The sequence below is a fragment of the Quercus suber genome, unplaced genomic scaffold, assembly GCF_002906115.3.
Source record: "Quercus suber isolate HL8 unplaced genomic scaffold, Cork oak 2.0 scaffold_702, whole genome shotgun sequence".
NCBI lineage: Eukaryota > Viridiplantae > Streptophyta > Magnoliopsida > Fagales > Fagaceae > Quercus > Quercus suber.
The window spans coordinates 14853-35293 of NW_027070143.1; the positions used below are offsets into that span (position 1 = coordinate 14853).

At 33.5% G+C, this 20441-nt stretch overlaps 1 protein-coding gene across 1 annotated transcript; it reads left to right on the forward strand.

The window, feature by feature from the left end:
• The first annotated feature begins 2803 nt into the window (after positions 1 to 2803).
• LOC112001583 (ABC transporter F family member 4) lies at positions 2804 to 5018 on the forward strand. The gene has a single exon (XM_024033757.2). The coding sequence runs from the start codon at positions 2853 to 2855 to the stop codon at positions 5016 to 5018; it is 2166 nt and encodes a 721-aa protein (XP_023889525.2). The 5' UTR covers positions 2804 to 2852.
• Positions 5019 to 20441: the final 15423 nt, after the last annotated feature.

Consider the following 20441-nt stretch of genomic DNA (forward strand, 5'->3'; position numbering starts at 1 on the left):
AAATGATAATGATGAGTTTGAGTTTAAATTAGACTTGTTAGAGAGATAGAGTTTCACTCCTTATTAAGTTTTGATTAAGCAAAAATAATTTTGTTTTAAAAATGATAATGATGAGTTTGAGTTTAATTTGGACTTATTAGAGAGATAGATAGCGTTTCACTCCTTATTAAGTTTGAACTAAACAAAAAATAATTTTATTTAAATTTATTTAAATATTGTGCTGACGTGAAAAATTGTAGGAGCTTCAGAAATTTCAATTTTATATATATATATATATATATATGGGTTGAGTTGGATACCTAAATAAGAAAATCAAATTATTGTCAAACTGTCAAAACTTTTTTTTTTTTTTATATGAGAGTTAAACCCTTATTTAAATTACTTAAAAATAAATAAATAAAACCCTCTTCGTTAAAAATGTGAACCCAAACGTTTCAAAAATAAAAATACCATCTTCAAGAAACTCACAAAACCCGAGCCAACTGTTATTCCTTGTCTAACAAGGAAAAGAAAGAATAATAAATTGCAAAAAAGAAGTGTCACTGTCAACCTACACGACACGCCGCAATCTATCGTTCTCTTCAACTTTCTCCTTATTTTTTAAACCAAGGTAAATTTCTATCTTCCTTAATCTAAAAAGCTTAGTTAATGTTTGTTTGTAATTTAATAGAATGGAATTTTAATTTGGAAATCTAGACTGATCAGGAAACCCACAATTTTGGATTGTGGGGTTGTTCAGTTCTGAAGCCGTTGATTGCGTTTATGTGCTTAAATATTGTTAATGGGATTTTCTTAATGTTAGTTACAGGATGTATTTGATGATTTATTTATTTAAGTTTGTAGTGATTAGTTGTATTAGCATACCAAATTAAATAAATTATATGTGCTTTCTAGTTTCAAACTCGGTTGCTGCGAGTTTTTGTGGCATGAATAATATACTTTGCAGTTTAGACTTTAGTGAGTATGGTTAGGAACTAAACAAACTCACTGGCTCTGAATTCTTGAATTAAAATTTAATTTTTATCAAAAAATAAAATAAAATAAAGTTTGCTGTGACTGTCACATGCAGTTTATGTACTTTCCGTTTGTCTAAATTAACTGAGACTAATGGAGGGGGGAATAGTGACATCTTTGAAATCATGGGGCTTTAGTTGCAACAATTAGGAACCTAGGTTTTAATTTGAAGCCACTCTGAATTTTTGGGTGTACTTGTGTATTTTCCTTTTTCTTTTTCTTTTTTTATTTATTGACTTATTGTTAAACAAATTTGAAAGAATTAGAACATTAGTTTATATTTTGGTTCTAAATTATAAATTTTAGTTTTCAATGAGCTCTAACTGAAATGGTACCTACTCGTGCAATGTGGAGGGTGAGGTTACGAGTTCAAAAAGATGCACCAGAGTTGATTAAAAAAAAAAAAGATGCACCAGTTATTGCTACTTGTTAGTGCATATGGTGCAAAATGAAAATGCTAGAATCATAACTTTTTTACACATCTTTTGACGCCTTTACTACTCACAACTTGTCATATGGCGAGTTGTGGCAAAAATTGCGTAAAAAGTTGTGATCCTAGCATTGTTCGGTACAAATTTGAAATTTCTATGTAGAAGGGAAAAAAAAAAATGTTATTTCATTATTGCTTGTATTATATGGACGGTGTTGTCTGAATGTGTGCCACTTCTCTTGTTGTTATGTGTACCGGCATGTAGAAGTAAGTTTCAGAGAATCAGAGTTAATGACTCAATGATGGCATGCTTGAATTTCTATGAAGGATTCTACTCAATAATGAGACAAAAGATGTGTTTTGTATTACTTTTAAGTTCTTATGGAATATGAATTATCATTAGTATGAGACAAATGATGTGTTTTTCTATTATTTTTAGAGAATTTTTGTTAAAATGTTTGTGTGGAAGATGCCTGAAGATGGACAATTGTTTCCATGTGTCTGGCACCTTCTGGGAAATTCATGACAGATGGACAGTTACTGCAAAATCATCAATACATATATAAGTTCTAATCAAATGGACTGTCATTCCCTTGTAAGAACAATTTGGGGTGTAGGTAATTAGGTCGTGGCAAGGGTTCAGCATTAAGTGGATGTGTTTGTAACCTACCAATGAAAATAGTTATGAGCGTGGATCCTTATGTTTAGTTTTAGGACTTGTTGAATACCCATGTCCTTGTCAAAGCACAACACTTTTCTACAAATCATAGGTCATTTCCTTTCTATAGAGCTTCATACAGGTTATAACTCAATTAGAATAGGAGAAGAGATCACATTGTTTACAGCTCATTGCATATCTTCATTCTAAAAATCTGTATAATAGGTGCCACACTTATTTTTTGTCTGCAATACAATGATCTGATTATTGTATATTATTTTTCTTTTCAATCCATTTCTTTCCAATGCTGTGTCACTCAGCCATTTCCTATTTTACGAAGGGAAAATATCATTTTATACTCGTTTACATCTACTATTGATGCGGAAATGTCCACATTTTAACACATGAAAGTGGATTGAAATAACAGGTGTGAGGGTATGAAAGCCTTTTAACTTATGGCTGTAATAATTTTCAAGTATGTTCCAATTTATTAGTGAATTCTATGTTTTGTTGCCGTATCTCTATTGTTTCTTTTGAAACTGATGTCACATATCCATCATTCTATGTTATGTCTTAATCATGTTAGCTGCCCTTGAAATTCTTAATATTAATCTATGAATATGTTACTATGCATGATGTACTGTACTTAAATTACTCAGGTTGATAAAATTTAGCACCTTTTAATTCTTCTCACCCGTTGCTGCAATCGAAAAGAAGAAGCCAGAGGACACTGGTGCAACCTTGAAAACTATGGTGCGTGGCAAAGACATTTCAAAAGAGGGTAAGAAAGAGAAGCTTTCAGTCTTGGAGACGATCACAAGTATGGACCAGAAACCTGATAAACCTAAAAAGGGTTCTTCCTCTTCGTCAATTGCTTCTTCTAGAAAATCTAAGGCAAAAGTTGCACCAAAAGTGTCATCTTACACCTATGACATTGATCTCCCTCCATCTGATGATGATGATGATGATAATTATGCCCCTGAAGAAGAACTGCCTGATGTCCAGAAGCAATCCAATCGACAGAGGAGGAGTGAATTTAAGCCACTTGAAATATCCGCAAGTGATAAACAATTGAAAAATAGAGAAAAAAAGGACTCGCTTGCTGCCTATGCAGTGAAGCAGGCAAAACAAGAGGCCCCTAAGGATGACCATGATGCTTTTACTGTTGTTATCAATAGACAGTTTTCAGTTCTTGATGGGAACGATGAAGCTAATGCCAACGTCAAAGATATAATTATAGATAATTTCTCTGTTTTAGTTCGGGGAAAAGAACTCTTAAAGAATACCTCAGTTAAGATATCTCATGGGAAAAGGTATGGTTTTGTTGGACCCAATGGAATGGGAAAATCTACGTTATTAAAGCTTCTTGCTTGGAGGAAGATTCCAGTACCTAAGAATATTGATTTGCTTTTGGTTGAACAAGAGGTGGTTGGTGATGATAGAACTGCTCTTGAAGCAGTTGTTTCAGCTAATGAAGGGCTGGCCAGGCTCCGAAAAGAGGTTGAATTTTTGCAAAATTCATTTTCTGCTGCTGAGGGTGAGAATGAAGATGATGATTGCAATGGGGATGATGTGGGAGAGAAGCTTGCTGAATTGTATGAAAAATTGCAGTTCTTGGGGTCAGATGCAGCTGAGGCTCAGGCATCAAAGATTCTTGCTGGGTTGGGTTTCACCAAGGAAATGCAGGCTCGTCCAACCCGGTCATTTAGTGGAGGTTGGAGGATGAGAATATCACTGGCTATGGTGCTTTTTGTGCAACCTACTCTTCTGTTATTGGATGAACCCACAAACCATCTTGACCTTAGGGCTGTTCTTTGGTTGGAGGAGTACTTGTGTCGGTGGAAGAAAACTCTTGTTGTTGTCTCACATGACCGAAATTTTCTTAACACTGTCTGCAATGAGATCATTCATCTCCATGATCTTAAGCTTCATTTCTACCATGGGAATTTTGACGATTTTGAAACTGAATATGAGCAGCGTCATAAAGAGATGAACAAGAAGTATGAAGATTATGTGAGAAAAGATAAAGCAGCCAAAATATCGGGGAATCAGGATCAGCAGCAGAAAGTGAAAGATCAGGCTAAGCATAATGCTGCAAAAGAAGAAGTAGAGAACAAGAAAAAGGGCAAGGTTGATGAGGATGAGCCTCTGCCAGAGGCCCCAAAGAAGTGCAAAGATTACAGTGTGGAGTTCCACTTCCCTGAACCAACTGAGCTCACACCGCCACTCTTGCAGCTAATTGAAGTCAGCTTTAGTTACCTGAATAGAGAGGATTTCAGGCTCTCAAATGTTGATGTGGGTATTGATATGGGAACACGTGTTCCTATTGTTGGGCCCAATGGAGCAGGAAAAACTACTCTACTGAATCTTCTTGCTGGTGATTTGGTTGCTACAAATGGTGAAGTAAGGAGGAGTCAGAAGTTGAGGATTGGGAGGTATTCACAGCATTTTGTGGACCTACTAACAATGGAGGAAACACCAGTTCAGTACCTTCTTCGTCTTCATCCAGATCAAAAGGGGCTTAGCAAACAAGAGGCTGTTCGTGCAAAGCTTGCAAAATTTGGACTCCCTGGCCTTAATCACCATATTCCAATAGCAAAATTGTTTGGAGGGCAGAAAGCATGTGTTGTCTTCTCTTCAATTTCCATGTCAAAGCCACATATATTGCTATTGGATGAGCCCACAAATCATTTAGATATGCAGAGCATTGATGCACTGGCTGATGCACTCGATGAGTTTACTGGTGGAGTTATCTTGGTCAGTCATGATTCTAGACTCATCTCACGTGTTTGTGAGGATGAAGAGAAGAGTGAAATTTGGGTTGTGGAAAATGGTACTGTAAGCACATTCTCTGGAACATTTAAGGAGTACAAGGAGGAGTTACAAAGAGAGATCAAAGCAGAGGTTGACGCTTGATTTGCTAGCCATAGCATGGCATGTGTAACTCATCAATAAAAAAAAATGATCGATTGAGACTTTTCATATTTAGATTAGGATTTTTTAATTTTAGTTGAATTGTAGAAATTAATGATTGTTCACAGAGATGAAAAAGCCACCAAATTATGCAACTTAGTTTGTCTTCATTTACAGCTAGCATGTTCCTTATAGTTAAACCTAACTATGAAGTTTCATTCGTGGACTAAACTCACTTGTTATAAGATCCTAATAACCTCTCAGCATTGGTAAGTTACTCTGAACAAAGTTACCGAAAAGTACGATATACATCCCTCACTTCATTACATTTTAAAGATGATTGGACTCAAATTTTGATATATTGTTATCTATATAATATCTAAAATTGGACTCAAACTTTGATATATTGTTATCTATATAATATCTAAAAGATGAAAGCTTGTATTTATTGTTTTTACACTCCTATTGAGCTACATTAGTGAAGTATTTCGGCTCAATTCAGTCTAGCCGGCTCATTTCAGTGCATTCGGTCCACTATGGTCCATTCGGTCCATCTGGGTGTCATTCTGCTAAGTCTTTTCATTTGGTCTCATTCTCATAGGACTAATAGGCAAAAGAACTAGTGACCTGGAGAAACTGGAAAAACCTGACCAAGTAAATAAACCGTCTACTGCACTTTTGGGCCAAGATGGAATACAAACACCAGTGTTCTCTTGTCCACAAAAGCCTCCAAGAATACTGTTTACAGAGTTGGGGATGTGTTGCATTGAATTTTTTTCCCATGAACCGTCCTACTATGAAGGATGTTGTTGAGCATCTTGAAAGTTTACATATTTTTCAACGTCTTGGTGATTCAAGACCTCACAAGAGGGACAAGAGATTTCATGGAAATGCAATGTGCATATGAAACAGACAGTAGGCTTCATTGACTTCCATATTCAGCTTTCATATTGCTAGTTTCTAACTTTATTTAGTCGCTTTATAACTTTATTAGTCTCTATTTAATTGACTGGAAATTATTAGGTAGTCCTAGAGCATTTGGGCTCTTACATGAAGGGTGAGCCCACAGCAAACTATAGAGTATAGACCAAACTATTTGTGTTATATGTTAATTATTGTCATCCTAATTCTCAGTTGCAACTCAATTTAAGCAAACAAGATGAGAATGTCCAAAACAAAGTTCTCCAAATCTCAGATAGGACCTTGTTTCTAGGTGGATCCTTAGAAGATAAACAATCGGAATTACCATTGACATCTTTGCTAAAACTTGAATAGATTCTTGCATTCTGGTAATAGTTATTTTACAATATTTCACCAATAAAGGGGAAATCTGTCTTCACCAAAAGGCCATTTTGCAATATAAGGAATTTAGGGTGAGAAAATTACCTAATTAAGCTAGGCAATGATCTAACCCCAAACTTCAAATTTTACAACTAATTCAATTTTAAGCTAAATTAACAATTAAAGCCAAGTGTAACTGTGTAAGTATTAGTCAATTAACTAAGTATGACAAACAAGCATTGCAGGGATAAGCTAAATAAGCAGTTAAAATGCAATAAAGCGGTAAGTAAAGAAAAGCAAACTCAAGATAATATTAGATATGTTATTGAGGAGGAAAACCTGAGTACCAGGAATAAAAATCTCCCTACAACTAGGTGCCAAAACAGTCCTCTAAAATGAGATAGTTGCAGTACAGAATACATTATAAGCTCTTGCTCACAACTATGTTGAGCCATTTCTCTAACTTAGGCACCAAATTTGCAACCAAGCATCAATTGCACCTTCAAGCCTCTATGGCTGAAATTGGCAAGCTCCAATAGTTCCAAGGGTCCAAACAACACTCACAAAACTCAGGTAGTGATGGGTGTGTAGGATCTAATCTCCTCTAAAACATTTGGCTATGGAGAGAAGGAAGAGTATAGATAATTAATGGTGTTTGACTCTCACAACAATGGATTCAATTCTCTCAACTCTCAAATGGGTACTTCATTCTTAGAATCGAGGGGAATGATGAGTATTTATAGTGTGAAGGGGCTGGGACAATAGGTGATCTATCTATAACAGAGACCCGCAAGTCTGTCTCGCTAATTTAGTCTCAAGTCTCAACAGCAAAATCTTGACATATGCCAAACTTGTGGGTGCCAAACAGCCAAAATGTCACAATAGCACTGTTCATCAAAATATATATCAATTTATCACTATTTCAGAAATATATAGAGATCTATCACTTTTTGGGTACTAGCGTTTAGGAACTCGAGTTCCATGAAAATTTTTCCATAGTACTCGAGTTCCATCAAAAATTTTCCGACAATTTTAAAGGCAATTTTTTCAAAGCACTTGTGTTTATGGAACTCAAGTAGCACAGCAAACTCGAGTTTCAAAAAGGTGGTAAATCCCTACATAGAACTCGTGGGTGCATTGCATCTTTAGTAGCACTAACTTGGACTCATAAATTCAACCCAATGACAAACCCACAAATACAATTAAAGAATTAAGCATAAATTATAAAGAAATTGACATAGAATAAAACCAACACAAATTACAACTTAGTTAGCACAGGGTCCACTTGTTTTTGTTAGAAATTCCACAGCTGGCCACAAACCAAGAGGTTAAACAGAAACAAGTACACTTAATTTACTTTTCTTTTGATAATTGTAGGCCTTAGAAAAAGTTTGCACTCACAATTCCTTGGTAAAGCCATTTATACATTGTTTATTTAGTACATATGCAAACATTGTAGGAAAGATGGCCCATATTATAAAGGATCACCACATAAGCAAGTGTGGGGTAAAGTTAATGCTGGCGAGGCTAAAGAAAGAACTCCAGAGATGAGAATGACATGGTTGAGATTTTTAGAGTAACTTGTGCTACGGGCTTGGAGTTCCATCTTTTGCGAGTCCCAAGCTATTGATATAGATTGCCCCGAAGAAAGTCCATATACTTATGGGGTGTCTATCAAATGGAGATATACTTTTTCTTTGAAACTCCACTTAGATGAGGCCAATTAGCGATTGTATCAGAAAAATGAAAACCATGTGGCTTGGGGCAGCGGCGATAAATTCTTGCTCACTTTCCACAATTTTAAACAATGAGCATATATAATTGAGAATGCTATATAATCACAGCAGCATCTGAACAAGAACATAAATTAAGCACATGTACGTTAAAATCATCACATAAATTACTATCTAACTTACTTTTTATTTTAGTTTTGTATTCTTAATACATTAAGTAGGGAAGGGGTATTCGAAACTTGAATGTTTTTGTCATAATATGCAAACGTATTATTTGACATAAAGATCATTGACATCTAACTCAGAGAATGTTAGTCCCATTCTTCTATAGGTAGTATGTGCCTTTGGAACATAATTATCCCATAAATATAAGTTGAATTTTAAGCCTTTACAAAAAGTTTGCAATTAACCTATATTCAATCCTTCCAATTATTATTATATTACCAGATACAGCTTAGTGCGCAAATGTTTTATAAGTTGAAATTAGAATACTTTATATATATATATATATATAATTACTAATTATTGTTGTATATGGCTAATTACACACATCTGTACATATAACTTATGAAATTGTGTTTTTAAAATACAATTTAATTTAGTTATAATTGTGAAATGATAAAAACATAATTTCAGTTTGTCTATACACACACTATATGTGATAATTATTACTCTTCTTTTATTTGTCATGTTTTTGTTTGTCGAAAAAAAAAAGTGCACCTTCATGTTGAGTCCTTTGCAACCATATCGCAAGTTACAATAGTGTTTATTAACAGTTCAAAAGTTAATAAATGCATAAAAAGTAAAATCACTTGGTTGATAAAACCAAAAAATAGAATAGCACATGCACCCATATAAGAGGAATCGTATCAGTTCTTCTAAAAGATTTTGTCTATTTTACAAAAAAAAAAAAAAAAAAAAATCTTACTTTTTCTATTCTACATTATTACTTTTACAAAACACACACATCGGTTCGTCTATTATACACTATATTTTATATAAATATATTTTATATTATTTTTTTAATATTATTTTATCTTTGCTGTTTCTTTTCCTATTTTCCTCTTCTTTCTTTTTTCTTATCTCTCTATCGTTTCCTCTTTCTTTTTCTTCCTCTTCTTTCTTCTTTCTCTCACGGTTAGATCAACACTCCATCACAAGCACCACAACCATCAAAACCCACAAGCACCATCGATCTCCGTCAACACTCCATCACAAGCACCACAACTATCAAAGCCCACAAGCACCGATCCACATGCAGCAGCGCGATGGCGACGGTGACGAAATCGCCTCTACAATCCACGATCCACGATCCACTAATCCACAATCACTGATCAATGATCCACAAGCAACGATCAATAATCAAAGCACCACAAGCACCATTCCAATCGACCCACAGCCACAAGTTCACAAAAATGCTCCCTCTGTCTTTGTCTCTGTCTCTATTGGTGTGGGTGTGTTTGATTTTTGATTGATTTTGTGGTGTGACTGTGTGTGGGTTTGTTTAATTTTTGGTTGATTTTGTGGTGTGTCCGAGTTGTGGTGGTGGTGGTTGGCGATGCTGGGTTGCGGTGGTGGTGTTTGGCGGTGTTGAGTTGCAGTGATGTGGGCGGTGGTGCTGGGTCTGTGTTGTGGTAGTGCTGAGATTATGAGTTGAAGAGAGAGAGAGTCAGGGGAAGAAAGAATGTGAGGGGAGAGAAATAATACTAAAATAATGTATAGAAAAGTTACAGTAACTGTGCATATATGCACAGTTACTGTAACACTTGTGCATTTATGCACAATTTTACACCCACTAATGTAGGTGTTTTTTTTTTTTTTGAGTCAAAATATGAAAAATGAGCTACTTTTTATATTTTACAATACTTTACAACCACTAATGTGATTGCTCTAAAGCACACAAATGGTCTAAAGATGGCATATACTCGAACAAAAGTAAAAATGAATGTTATGATAAATAAATTGTCCTAAACCCATAAAAAAAAAGTCCTATAAAAACTTTGACGCTCATTGGAGATTATAGCCTGGTTTGGATACAGTGTTTGCGCTTCTGTGTTTTCAGTTTGCGCGTTTTGCCTCCTTTTTTTTCTTGGTTAACAGTGTTTTTTGACTTTCGGTCAGTGTACAGTGCACACTAGTATACTATTCAGCAACTTTTTACTAAAAATGGGTCTCACAGCACTATTCACACATTTAAGAATTATTTTACTACAATATTTTCAGTTTTCAGTTTTTAGTTTTCAACAAATAAGTTGTATCAAAACGGACAAAAATATCATTGGGTCAATTTGTCAAACATATGATGTGCCATTTACAATAGAAAATGTAAACCATGTCTTCAAATCATGTTCACAGTTATAAAACACGTGTGTACTTTTTTATTATTATTATTTATTTGCCATGTCACTCTATTTTTATTTTTTCGCTGAAGTCGTGTCATTTTGTTTGATGGAAACAAATCGTGCTCTTTTATAACATCATACATTAACAAGTGGGTAAACATTTCTTGACTTGCCTGAATCGGAGTTGGACCACCACATTTTAGTCACATGGTTATTGGATTTTTGTGACATATAATCAAGGAAAAGTCCTCATCATTCATCAAGCATGAAATACCGTCAAGGGGTTGAAAATAAAACTTATGTAATTGCACATATAAAAAATGTGACGCAAAAATTGTGTCCACTGAACCTTCTTATCCGGGACCATCATTCAATGTGAAAAACTGAAAACACGTCGACCATATATTTTAGAAATGAACTTGTGGTAGAAGTGATTTGTGTCAAAGCTCCCATTGGTGTAAGATTCTACATGTGAGGCCCTTGTCTGATGATTATCTATTTATACATTCCCAATTAAACGAAAAATATTTAAATAATTTTGGAGCAACGTTTTGACTTTTGAGCTCTCACATAAGGGTAAGCTTCATATGTGGGTCACCCATGGACCCATGTGTAGAGCTCATCCTTAAATGAGAGCCCGGAACGATCTATGTAAATATTATTGATTTGAACGTATAATTGGCCCTAATGGTTCCACTATGCCTCTCTCTCAATCTCTCATATGATCAACAACTTAACATCTAGGCTCAACCATTCAAGTAAGATGGGAAGATCCAGTGCAACAATCATTCAACAGATTAACCAAAATGGAGTTGAATGGTCTGCTTATGTTCATGTGACAGAGGACATTAAGACATTAAGAACTAGAGAAATGATATGTCCATAACATTTTTATAACAAATCTTAAGTGGCAAGTTGTTACTGGTTGTTATTGTTGGGTTAAAAAAGTAATCTCAGTGCTAAATTCAAATTTGAACCAATAATAACTAACTACCCATGATTTGTTGTAAAAATATTGTGGACGTGGTACTTCTCTAAGAACTATAGTGACAATGCCGTTGCCCACTTGCTAGCCAAAAGGGCTAAATCCATTGATGCGCCACAGGTTTGGTTAGAAGATATTTAAGATAATATAGCACTTATTGTATTTCGAGATGTTTGGTAATATTTCTGTTTCTGAATAAAATAGACCCTCTTAGCCTTGAGCCTTGATTCTCCACAATAAAAATAAATAAATACATAAATAAATAAATAAATAAACATAAAAAAATATAATTTCTGGTAACTATTGAGTTGTAGAGTGAGTATAAATTGAAAAATAATATTTAATTAATTTATATACTCATAAATGAAAAGATCTATAAAGATTAAGACTTCTAAAATCATAGAAAAAAATAATCCTATATGGAATAAAGGTAGAAAAAGAGAAAATCTCACATTCTTCCGCCATGCTTACATTTTGTTGGTTATTTAATTTGTTGTCTTTAGTTAAATTAACCAATTATACAAGTTGATTAACTAGTCCAATTATGCAATGGTCCAATTACAATGTATTTTGCACAACTATATTGCAAAAACTAGATTTCATCTAGCAGAAAAGTTAGTTTCAAGACACAGTGATATGGCCATGATGGGAAAAATTCCAACAGGTGATATATAGGTCAATATACTTGATACTTGATCCCGAAATACCTACCTACAACAGAACCAACTAAGCTATTCAAGTGCAACTTCAATCTAGTTGGACTACTCTTCTTAATGACATTCTTCAGTGTGCACAAATATCCAATTTGTTATTAACTTCACAATCAACGTTCTTGACTATAAAAGTTGTTGGTGCAGATATCTTTACTGCAAAAACACTCTAACAATGAATTGGAAGTGGCTCGATACAAGAAATCGAAGGTGCACAAGGATGCAACAACTTCTCCAAATATGCATGTGTTCTTCCTTTGATAACAGCTCTAAAAAGTAAAAACACACCTTTGGGAGTTGTATTGCACAAATCCTAAGTAGGCTAGGTTATCATGAGCTGAAACTGAAAGGCTAGCTTCAAATTTCCTACAACTCGATCATGATAGGCCAAGAATGTATTGACTCATAGTGATAAATTAACTAATTAATTAGCCAAGTGAATTAATTAAGTTAATTAACATGCAATACGTGTGGTAGCACCAAGAAATCACCAACTAAGTTAAATGTAATAGAAAATAAAATTGACATGGTGATTTGTTTATGAATGGGGAAAACTTTCAAGGCAAAAAAGAAATCACCAATTAAGTTAAATGCAACGGAAAATAAAATTGACCTGGTGATTTGTTTACGAATGGGGAAAACTTCTAAGGCAAAAATCTCATCGGATAATTTTAAGGTCACCACTCTCGAGAATCCACTATTATTATAACAAGCGGTTATAAGTAAAGGATTCCCAGTACTTTCTACCAACCTACAATTGAACCCTTACCCTAATACACAATTGTACTTGTTCTGTAGTGACAATCTCTCATTTTCAATATACGGTTCCCAGTACATGACTAACCAATCAATGTATGGATCCAAATACGTGACTAACGCACTAACTTGGGAAGGATGTTAGCTGCAAAGTTCTTCAATTCATTTACACGATAAAGATCAAGAAGCTCTTTGGTTACAAAACCCTACAGAGTACAAACGTAGTAGCTTCTTCAAGAGAAAGGTGAACTAGGGCACGTGTCTCTGGTCACAATATGCTTGCAAAAAACCTTTTGCATTCAAGTTTTCATCTAACGTGACGGCCTTTAAAATAAACCTTATATATGTTTAAGGTTGTGAGAAAAGAAAGCCTAAATACATGCACATGGATATGTGTGAAATCATATCTGAAAAACTAATTTTCGTAAATCTCAATAGATAGGGTTTGTAGAGCAACTGTCGTGCATTGAGCTAATATAGCCTTTTAAACCTCGATAGATACAATCTGTTGAGCTAGCTGTCGAGTTTTAAAATACAACACTTCTTCATTTGTTTCTTGGACATATTTACGTGGCTTTAACTCTTGACTTGAACAACATGTTTCTTGAAGATTTAAACCATTCTAGATCTATCCAATTATAACTAAAGTGCGTTTTGTCAAAGGATTAGCCAATTCTAAATAACATATGTTCTTAACATGATTTACAGATATCCTAATAGATCAATTGGTTAAGAAGAATCGAGTTAGGACTCGAGGATCATTAATCCTTGCTCAATCAAGTAGAGTTGATCAAGAGTTAATTATATAATTTTTTTTAATTGTGGAATATTCTGTTAATTATATAATTTTTTTATTAAAAAAAATTGGAAAAGTTTGTAAAATCTTGAAAGCTTGGTGTCTTTTAAATTCAATTTATCATGTAGAAGCAACTTGTTGAGTGTGACATTATCATGAGACGATGGATTTGCATGTGCTCGGTAACATCAACATAAAATTCACCATCATAGATGAGGTTATGTTAACTGCACTTTTATGTACATTCTAAAGCATGGAATTGCATGTACACTTCAGTAAAATAATAAAAATACATGGTTGATAATTTTTCTTTTCCTTTTTCTTTTTTCTCGGAGTGGAATTATATGTTGGATAATTGTCAATACCCTTTCTTGGTATATTTCTATGAAATTTTGGTAAAGTTGCTTTGAATAATGGTCTGAAATATCAATGCATCTGATCATGCACGTATTGCTCGGCTGGGTTGACCTTAATTCTTTTTTCTTTAACATGAGCTATTTGAAATTAATAGCTCAGCTATTTGGGGTCTTAGGAGAAATTAATAAAAATTAAAATCATGGAGAAAAATATGATCTCAGCAAGTAATAGTTAATATGGCTAAAATTAATATTATTGATTGGTCGATGAGCTATACCCCAACTACTACCTTCATCTCCTATAATAATTGAATAAAATAAAGGATGAGATTATGAGTTTAAAAGTTATTGAGTGCACAATTTATCAATAAAAATTAAATAAATAAATAATTATCGATTGAGTCCTTTCATATTTACATGAGGCTTTGTTGAGTTCAATTGAATTCTAAAAGTTAATGATTATTCACAGATATTAAGAAACCACCGTACAATGCAACTCTGTTTTTCGTTACTAACACCCAGCATGCTCCACTTACTTAAACCTAACTATGAAGTTTTGTTCGTTGACTTAGGGGCGGTTTGGATATAGCTGAAAATTAAAAACTGAAAAATACTATAGCAAATAATTTTTAAATGTATAAATAGTATCGTGAGACCCATTTTTAATAAAAAAATTGTTGAAAAGTGAAATTTGTGAGTCCATAAATAGTAAAATTTGTGAAAAAAGTCAAATATTGCTGCTACTATTCATGAACAGTAGCCACAACAGTAAATAAACAGTAAAAAAATGACTGAAATCCATGGTAATTAAAAAAAAATGCTAAAACACAAATGCGCATTTAAGCTATTCAGCCCAAGCCAAACGGGCACTTAACTCTCTTCATATAAGATCTTAATAATCTCAGCATTAGTAAATTACACTGAACAAAGTTACAGCGAAGTAGCATACACACCCCTCTCACTTCCTCGCATGTCAAACACGATTTGACTTGACTTTGATATCTGCTTGTTGTACATTGTTGACTAATTTCTTAACAGTTATGTTTCTGAGTCGACTAGGACTTTATCATGGTATTCAAAAGGTTAATGTTTTCGATAGTAAACCATTACCATTTATTATTTCTCATATCCTTAAACTCAAACAAGAATGGAATAATGTACATGACAGGCAGATAGGAGGTGTTTGGAAAACAATTTGTGAAATGTTTTCATTTGGTGTCATTCTCCAAAAAGAGCTTTTTTTTTTCCCCTGAAATAGCCAGAAGAACTTGTGAACTGGAGAAACCGCTAAAACCTGACTTAGTATGGGACCGTTTACTGCATGTGTAGGACCTTCAATTGCAGGTGTTGGATCAGGATTTTTTTTTTAAGGACAATAAGAAATATAAATTATAAAAAATTTAAAACAAAAGAGAACTTGAATATATTGACATCACCAAAAAAAAAAAAAAATTAAAAAATTAAAAACAAATACTGAAATACATAAAGTTTTACGATTGCTTTCTAGTATATTTCATATTTTGAAATCGTTTCATGATATCTTCATTATCAATTCTACGAGTTACTTCTCTTTCAATGTATACAGCCAATCAATCATTTCATTGTTCTCCCATTTGATTGATTTATTTCAAATTTATTAAAATCTAAATGGGTTTTTTCTAAGTTTTAAGATTAATAAACTTCAACTTTTTTTATTATTATTATTATTATTATCATCATCATCATCATCAGATTTTAGATTAAATTGGTTTGTTATTGAGCTTTTTTTGTGTTTTAAAAGACCAAAATATTGTTAAGAGTATTATATTCAAATTTATTTCAACTAGGCTTAGAAAAAAAGCTAGGGTTAGAGTGTTCAAATTTTTATTTTATGGGATCAAAACCTAAAAACAAAAGTAAAATATATTATATAATTTTTTTTTTTTTTTGGCTAGTTTAGGGGGTTCATTTGAACCTCTGAGCTTCAAGTGGAGCCGCTCTTGTTTGTAGGGATATTGCTGGAATGGTGGAGCAACTCGTTTACATGATGATGGTGGCGCTATTGTTGCAATGTAGTAGTGGTGTGGTAGGCCCATGTGACAACTCGCTCAACCGTCCAAACAATTCAACCCAGTCCGCTCTATCTTGCATGAATATGAATTGATTTCCAAGTGAGCTGGACAAGTTCAACTATTAAAGTGGCAAGTTGAGCTAAGTGTTTTTTTAACTGTTAAGATTTGACCCAATTGGCCTAGGATGTTATTAACTTAAATGTGATTCTAACATTATAATTTCATAAAAATAACTGCATATTTGGATTTTATTTAGAAAATTAAGTGGGAAATTAATATAATTGTAAAAAGGAGTGGTGTAAAAAAATAAAAAATAAAAAAAATAGAAAGAAAAATAAAGGAAATTAGAATATATATGGATTTAAGGGTTCCTAACAAAAATGTGGAGTGTGGCTCACGGCTCACCCCTTGGCCTGATTAGGTACAACAAAAGACCTTATAGCCCGCTTACCTAGAAAAGTCTAGCGGACTCTCCTTGGGCTAAAATTTATCCTAGAACACGCAGTTTTAAAAATATTTGAAACTTCAAAATAAAGCAACTTCACACAGATATTCTTAGAACTTTTATTGGGAGGAGGAAATGGAATAGAATAGAAATGAATGAAAAAAATTATTTTAGAATATTCTTCAATTTCCTTGTTTGGGAGTTTTAATGGAGGAAATAGAAAGTTCATTCCCTTGTTTAGGAGTTTAAGTGGGAGAGAATAAAATGGGTAAGAGAGAACATTCATTCCTCTCTATCCTTTAAAGCCTTAAATTTTCATTCTCCCCAAAATTGAGAGGAATGAGAGGGAATGAAATTAGATTTAATAATTTTTTACTAAAACTCTCAAAATACTCTTATATATTCAACTCTTTATTTTAAAATAGGGGTCTAATAGTAATATTGTCATAAAATGATTCCATTACATTCCTTCCATGCTGCTCCCAAACAAGATTACTTACATTCCATTTATTTTCATTCCTTTATTTTAAAACATCCAATCAATATTACATAATTTCATTCTATTCCATTCTTTTCCATTCGCTTCAATTACTTAAATATATTCCATTCTATTCCATTCTTTTTCATTCCCTTATGATTATTTCATTCTATTCTATTCCCTTCTTTTATGAACTCTCAAGCGGAGCCTAATAAGTCAAATGTTGAGGGTAGTCTTTTCATTATTTTAAAAGCAGTACAGTTTTAGTACTTTTTGAGTTGAAGTTTTTTGAAGGAAAATTTTTAAATTATATGGAATCATATATAATATATAAACGTAGAAGCTCAATCAAGAATACAAGACAAGAAGAGGAGAAACGAAGAAAAGGTAGAAGCTCAATCATATATAACATATGAACGTAGAAGCTCAATCAAGATTTAATTTATATGAAAGAAATGGTCTTATTGATCAATAGAATCTTAAGCGAAGTCTTTCAGCACAAGAGCTCTTTTCATATAACAATCTTTAAGAAGATAAACAACAAGGATTACCTTGGTGACATCCTTGCTACAACTTGATCGGATTCTTTTATTCTGGTAATAGTAGAGGAAATTCTGTCGCCGCCAAAAGGCCATCTTTGCATGCAAAATAAGAGAAAGTTACATGGGCAAATCTTGTTGCTGCATCATATAGCAACCCAGAAACCTATTAAAGATTTTACATACTTGAGAATTTGCTCTCACAATCCATCTATACATATGTTTATATGGTATATATAGTATATATGTTAACATTATAGGTAAGATAACCGATATGATAAGTAAGTGAGGAAGTAAAGTTGATGCTAGGGAGGCTGAAGAAAGAACTCCAGAAATGAGAATGACATGGTTTAGAATTTTAGAGTAGCATATGCTACGAGTTTGGAGTTCCATTTTAGTTGCAAGTCCCATGCTGTAGATGCTGATTGCCGCAAAGAAAGTCCTCATGCTAATGGGGTGTGTGTGAAATGGTGACAGACTTTTGCTTTGATACTCCACTTGGATGAGGCCAATCAGTGATTGTATAATGAAATTGATGATCACGTGGCTTGGGGCAGAGGATATGAAGTCTTGCTCACTTCCCACAATATAAACAAAGAACATGATCAAAAATGATAGGTAAAACTACTTAAAAATGAACGAAAGCCACAGTAAGCATATCTAATTGTCACAATTATAAATATAACAGAAAAGTCAAAAGAAAGTTCCAATATTTCTATCATAGATAGTTTGGAGAAAATAATTGTTACATGTTCACATAAAAAAGTTGTATTTTTGGCCTTAGAAAATCATGCAATCATCCCTGGCCTATTATTATATTATTATTCAGCCTTCTTTTTCTTGGGGTGTTTTGATATAACAACAATACACAATGTGTAGATTGTTTGTGTAAACTATAAACTAACAAAAGAAGTGATAGAATGTTTTACCCTAACCTTGCTTGGTTATGGTGATGAGGCTGAAAGCTACGTGTCTTTGTTTTATAGGTATACACCCTCGGTACAACAACTCTTCTGACTCTAAACTTGCGTACTGGGACTTTCCGAGCGTCTCTTACCTCACCTCCTCTCCCTGACCCTCTCATTTCTCTCACAACTTAACTGTTGTTGTATAGTGTAAATTTCCTTAGCTTTTTTTTTTTAATATATTTTGGATAGAATTTACTTAGCATTTGTTAGCATTAAAGGAATAAGCTATCACTGAAAACCTCTATCTATATAGGCCACGGTGATCCATCAATGTGGAAATTTCTTGTTACTGTAATAAATTGTGGACTTTATTAGTGTTGACGACAACAATTTAGTCCATGGTAAGGGATGGACCCACTTTGGGACCATGGATGGCCCTCCTTGACCCAAAATTCAGAAAAATTAATAAGAAATCTTTAAATTTTACTTTTATAAAACTTCAAGCGGTTCAAAGAGGCTAAATAAGAGTACTTAATTGAAAATACTTTCTTAGTTTGTGAGATATTGTGGGTTTCAGTTGGCTCTACTGGTAAAATCTTTAATGATTGTATAAGAGATTTGTGGTTTAATTTTTGTCTACACCAAAAATTAATTAGTGTTTTGATCTGATAATAAAGTGTTATCATTAGAAATGGACTCTATAGGTTGAAACTCTTTAAACAAATAGTTGTATGTGTCAAATAGTTGTATATTCAAGATTAGGACAAATTCTAAAATCAGCTCAAGAAAAGAGAAGTTTATGCAAGTGAGTCAATACCGTACCGGAAGACGTTTCGGTTTGATTAAAAAAATGAAATATTTTGGTACCGATTAATACCGGTGTACTGTTTTGGAATTACCGCTAATACATATATACCATTTATGCATTGAGTTAAAAGTGTGTATATAGTTATTAAATTTATATACAGCCTATATGTTTACTTTCAACATACCCAATAAAAATGGCCCAAGTCCAAAATATCATATTAGTCTAACATTATCTAAGACTTAAAAAATAAAATAAAATAAATATAAGTATGGAAAAAATAGAAAGTAAGGCCCTGTTTGGTAGAGTTGTTTAACAACTTATTTTCAGTTTTTAAACAATATTACACACATTTTCACATACTTTTTCATTTACACGTATTTCAAAATACTACAAACAACATTACTTAAATTTCTTTACCAAACCGGCCCTAAAATTTCAAAATTGAAACTTGTAAGACCCACGTGATTGCCTTGGAAATAGAAGAGAGTTGGTGTGGACAATAACTCTACTCCTTTTCCCTCATGCACACCTTTTAAGTTTCAACCATTTCTTATTTTTTATTGTTTTTTCTTTTTGTTACTTTTTCTCCTTATCTCCTTCTCCATTTAGCCTCTGTTTGGGAAGCGTGTTTTGCGCGTTTTTCAACATAAGTGTTTTTTTTAGTGGGTCCCGTGCACTATTCACGGGACTCGCAAGTACTTTATTCAGTAAAACAAACTTTAAAACTGGGTCTCATGGTACTATTCATACATTTAAAAATTATTTTGTTACAGTGCTTTCATTTTTCAGCAATAAGTGATATCCAAATAGACTCTTATTCAACTTTTCTCTCTTTATTTCTTCCATAAAATGACGATCTGTCCAACCAAGCTTCAGTTTCGCTCAGCCCAACTAAAGCAATGCCACTAGGTCCACCACCACGCCTCTGTTAACCTCTGGTTCATGGTTTGTTTGTTTGTTTGTTTTTTTTTTTTTTTTTTTTGGTGGTTTCAAATGAAAAAAATTACAGAAGAAACCATTTCGGACCGAAAATACTTTTTTCGTCTAGAATGGCCGAAATGACCGGTACCTTTCAAAATGGTCCAATATTTACAATGAGACAAAACAAGGGGTGTTTTTGTACCGAAGTGAGTTTTGGAACGGAAAATACCGGCTGGTATGAAATGGTATTGACTTCCCTGAGTTTATGTCTTCTTGATACACCCTCGATCGACCAAGCTGTGCTTGGACTAATTCTT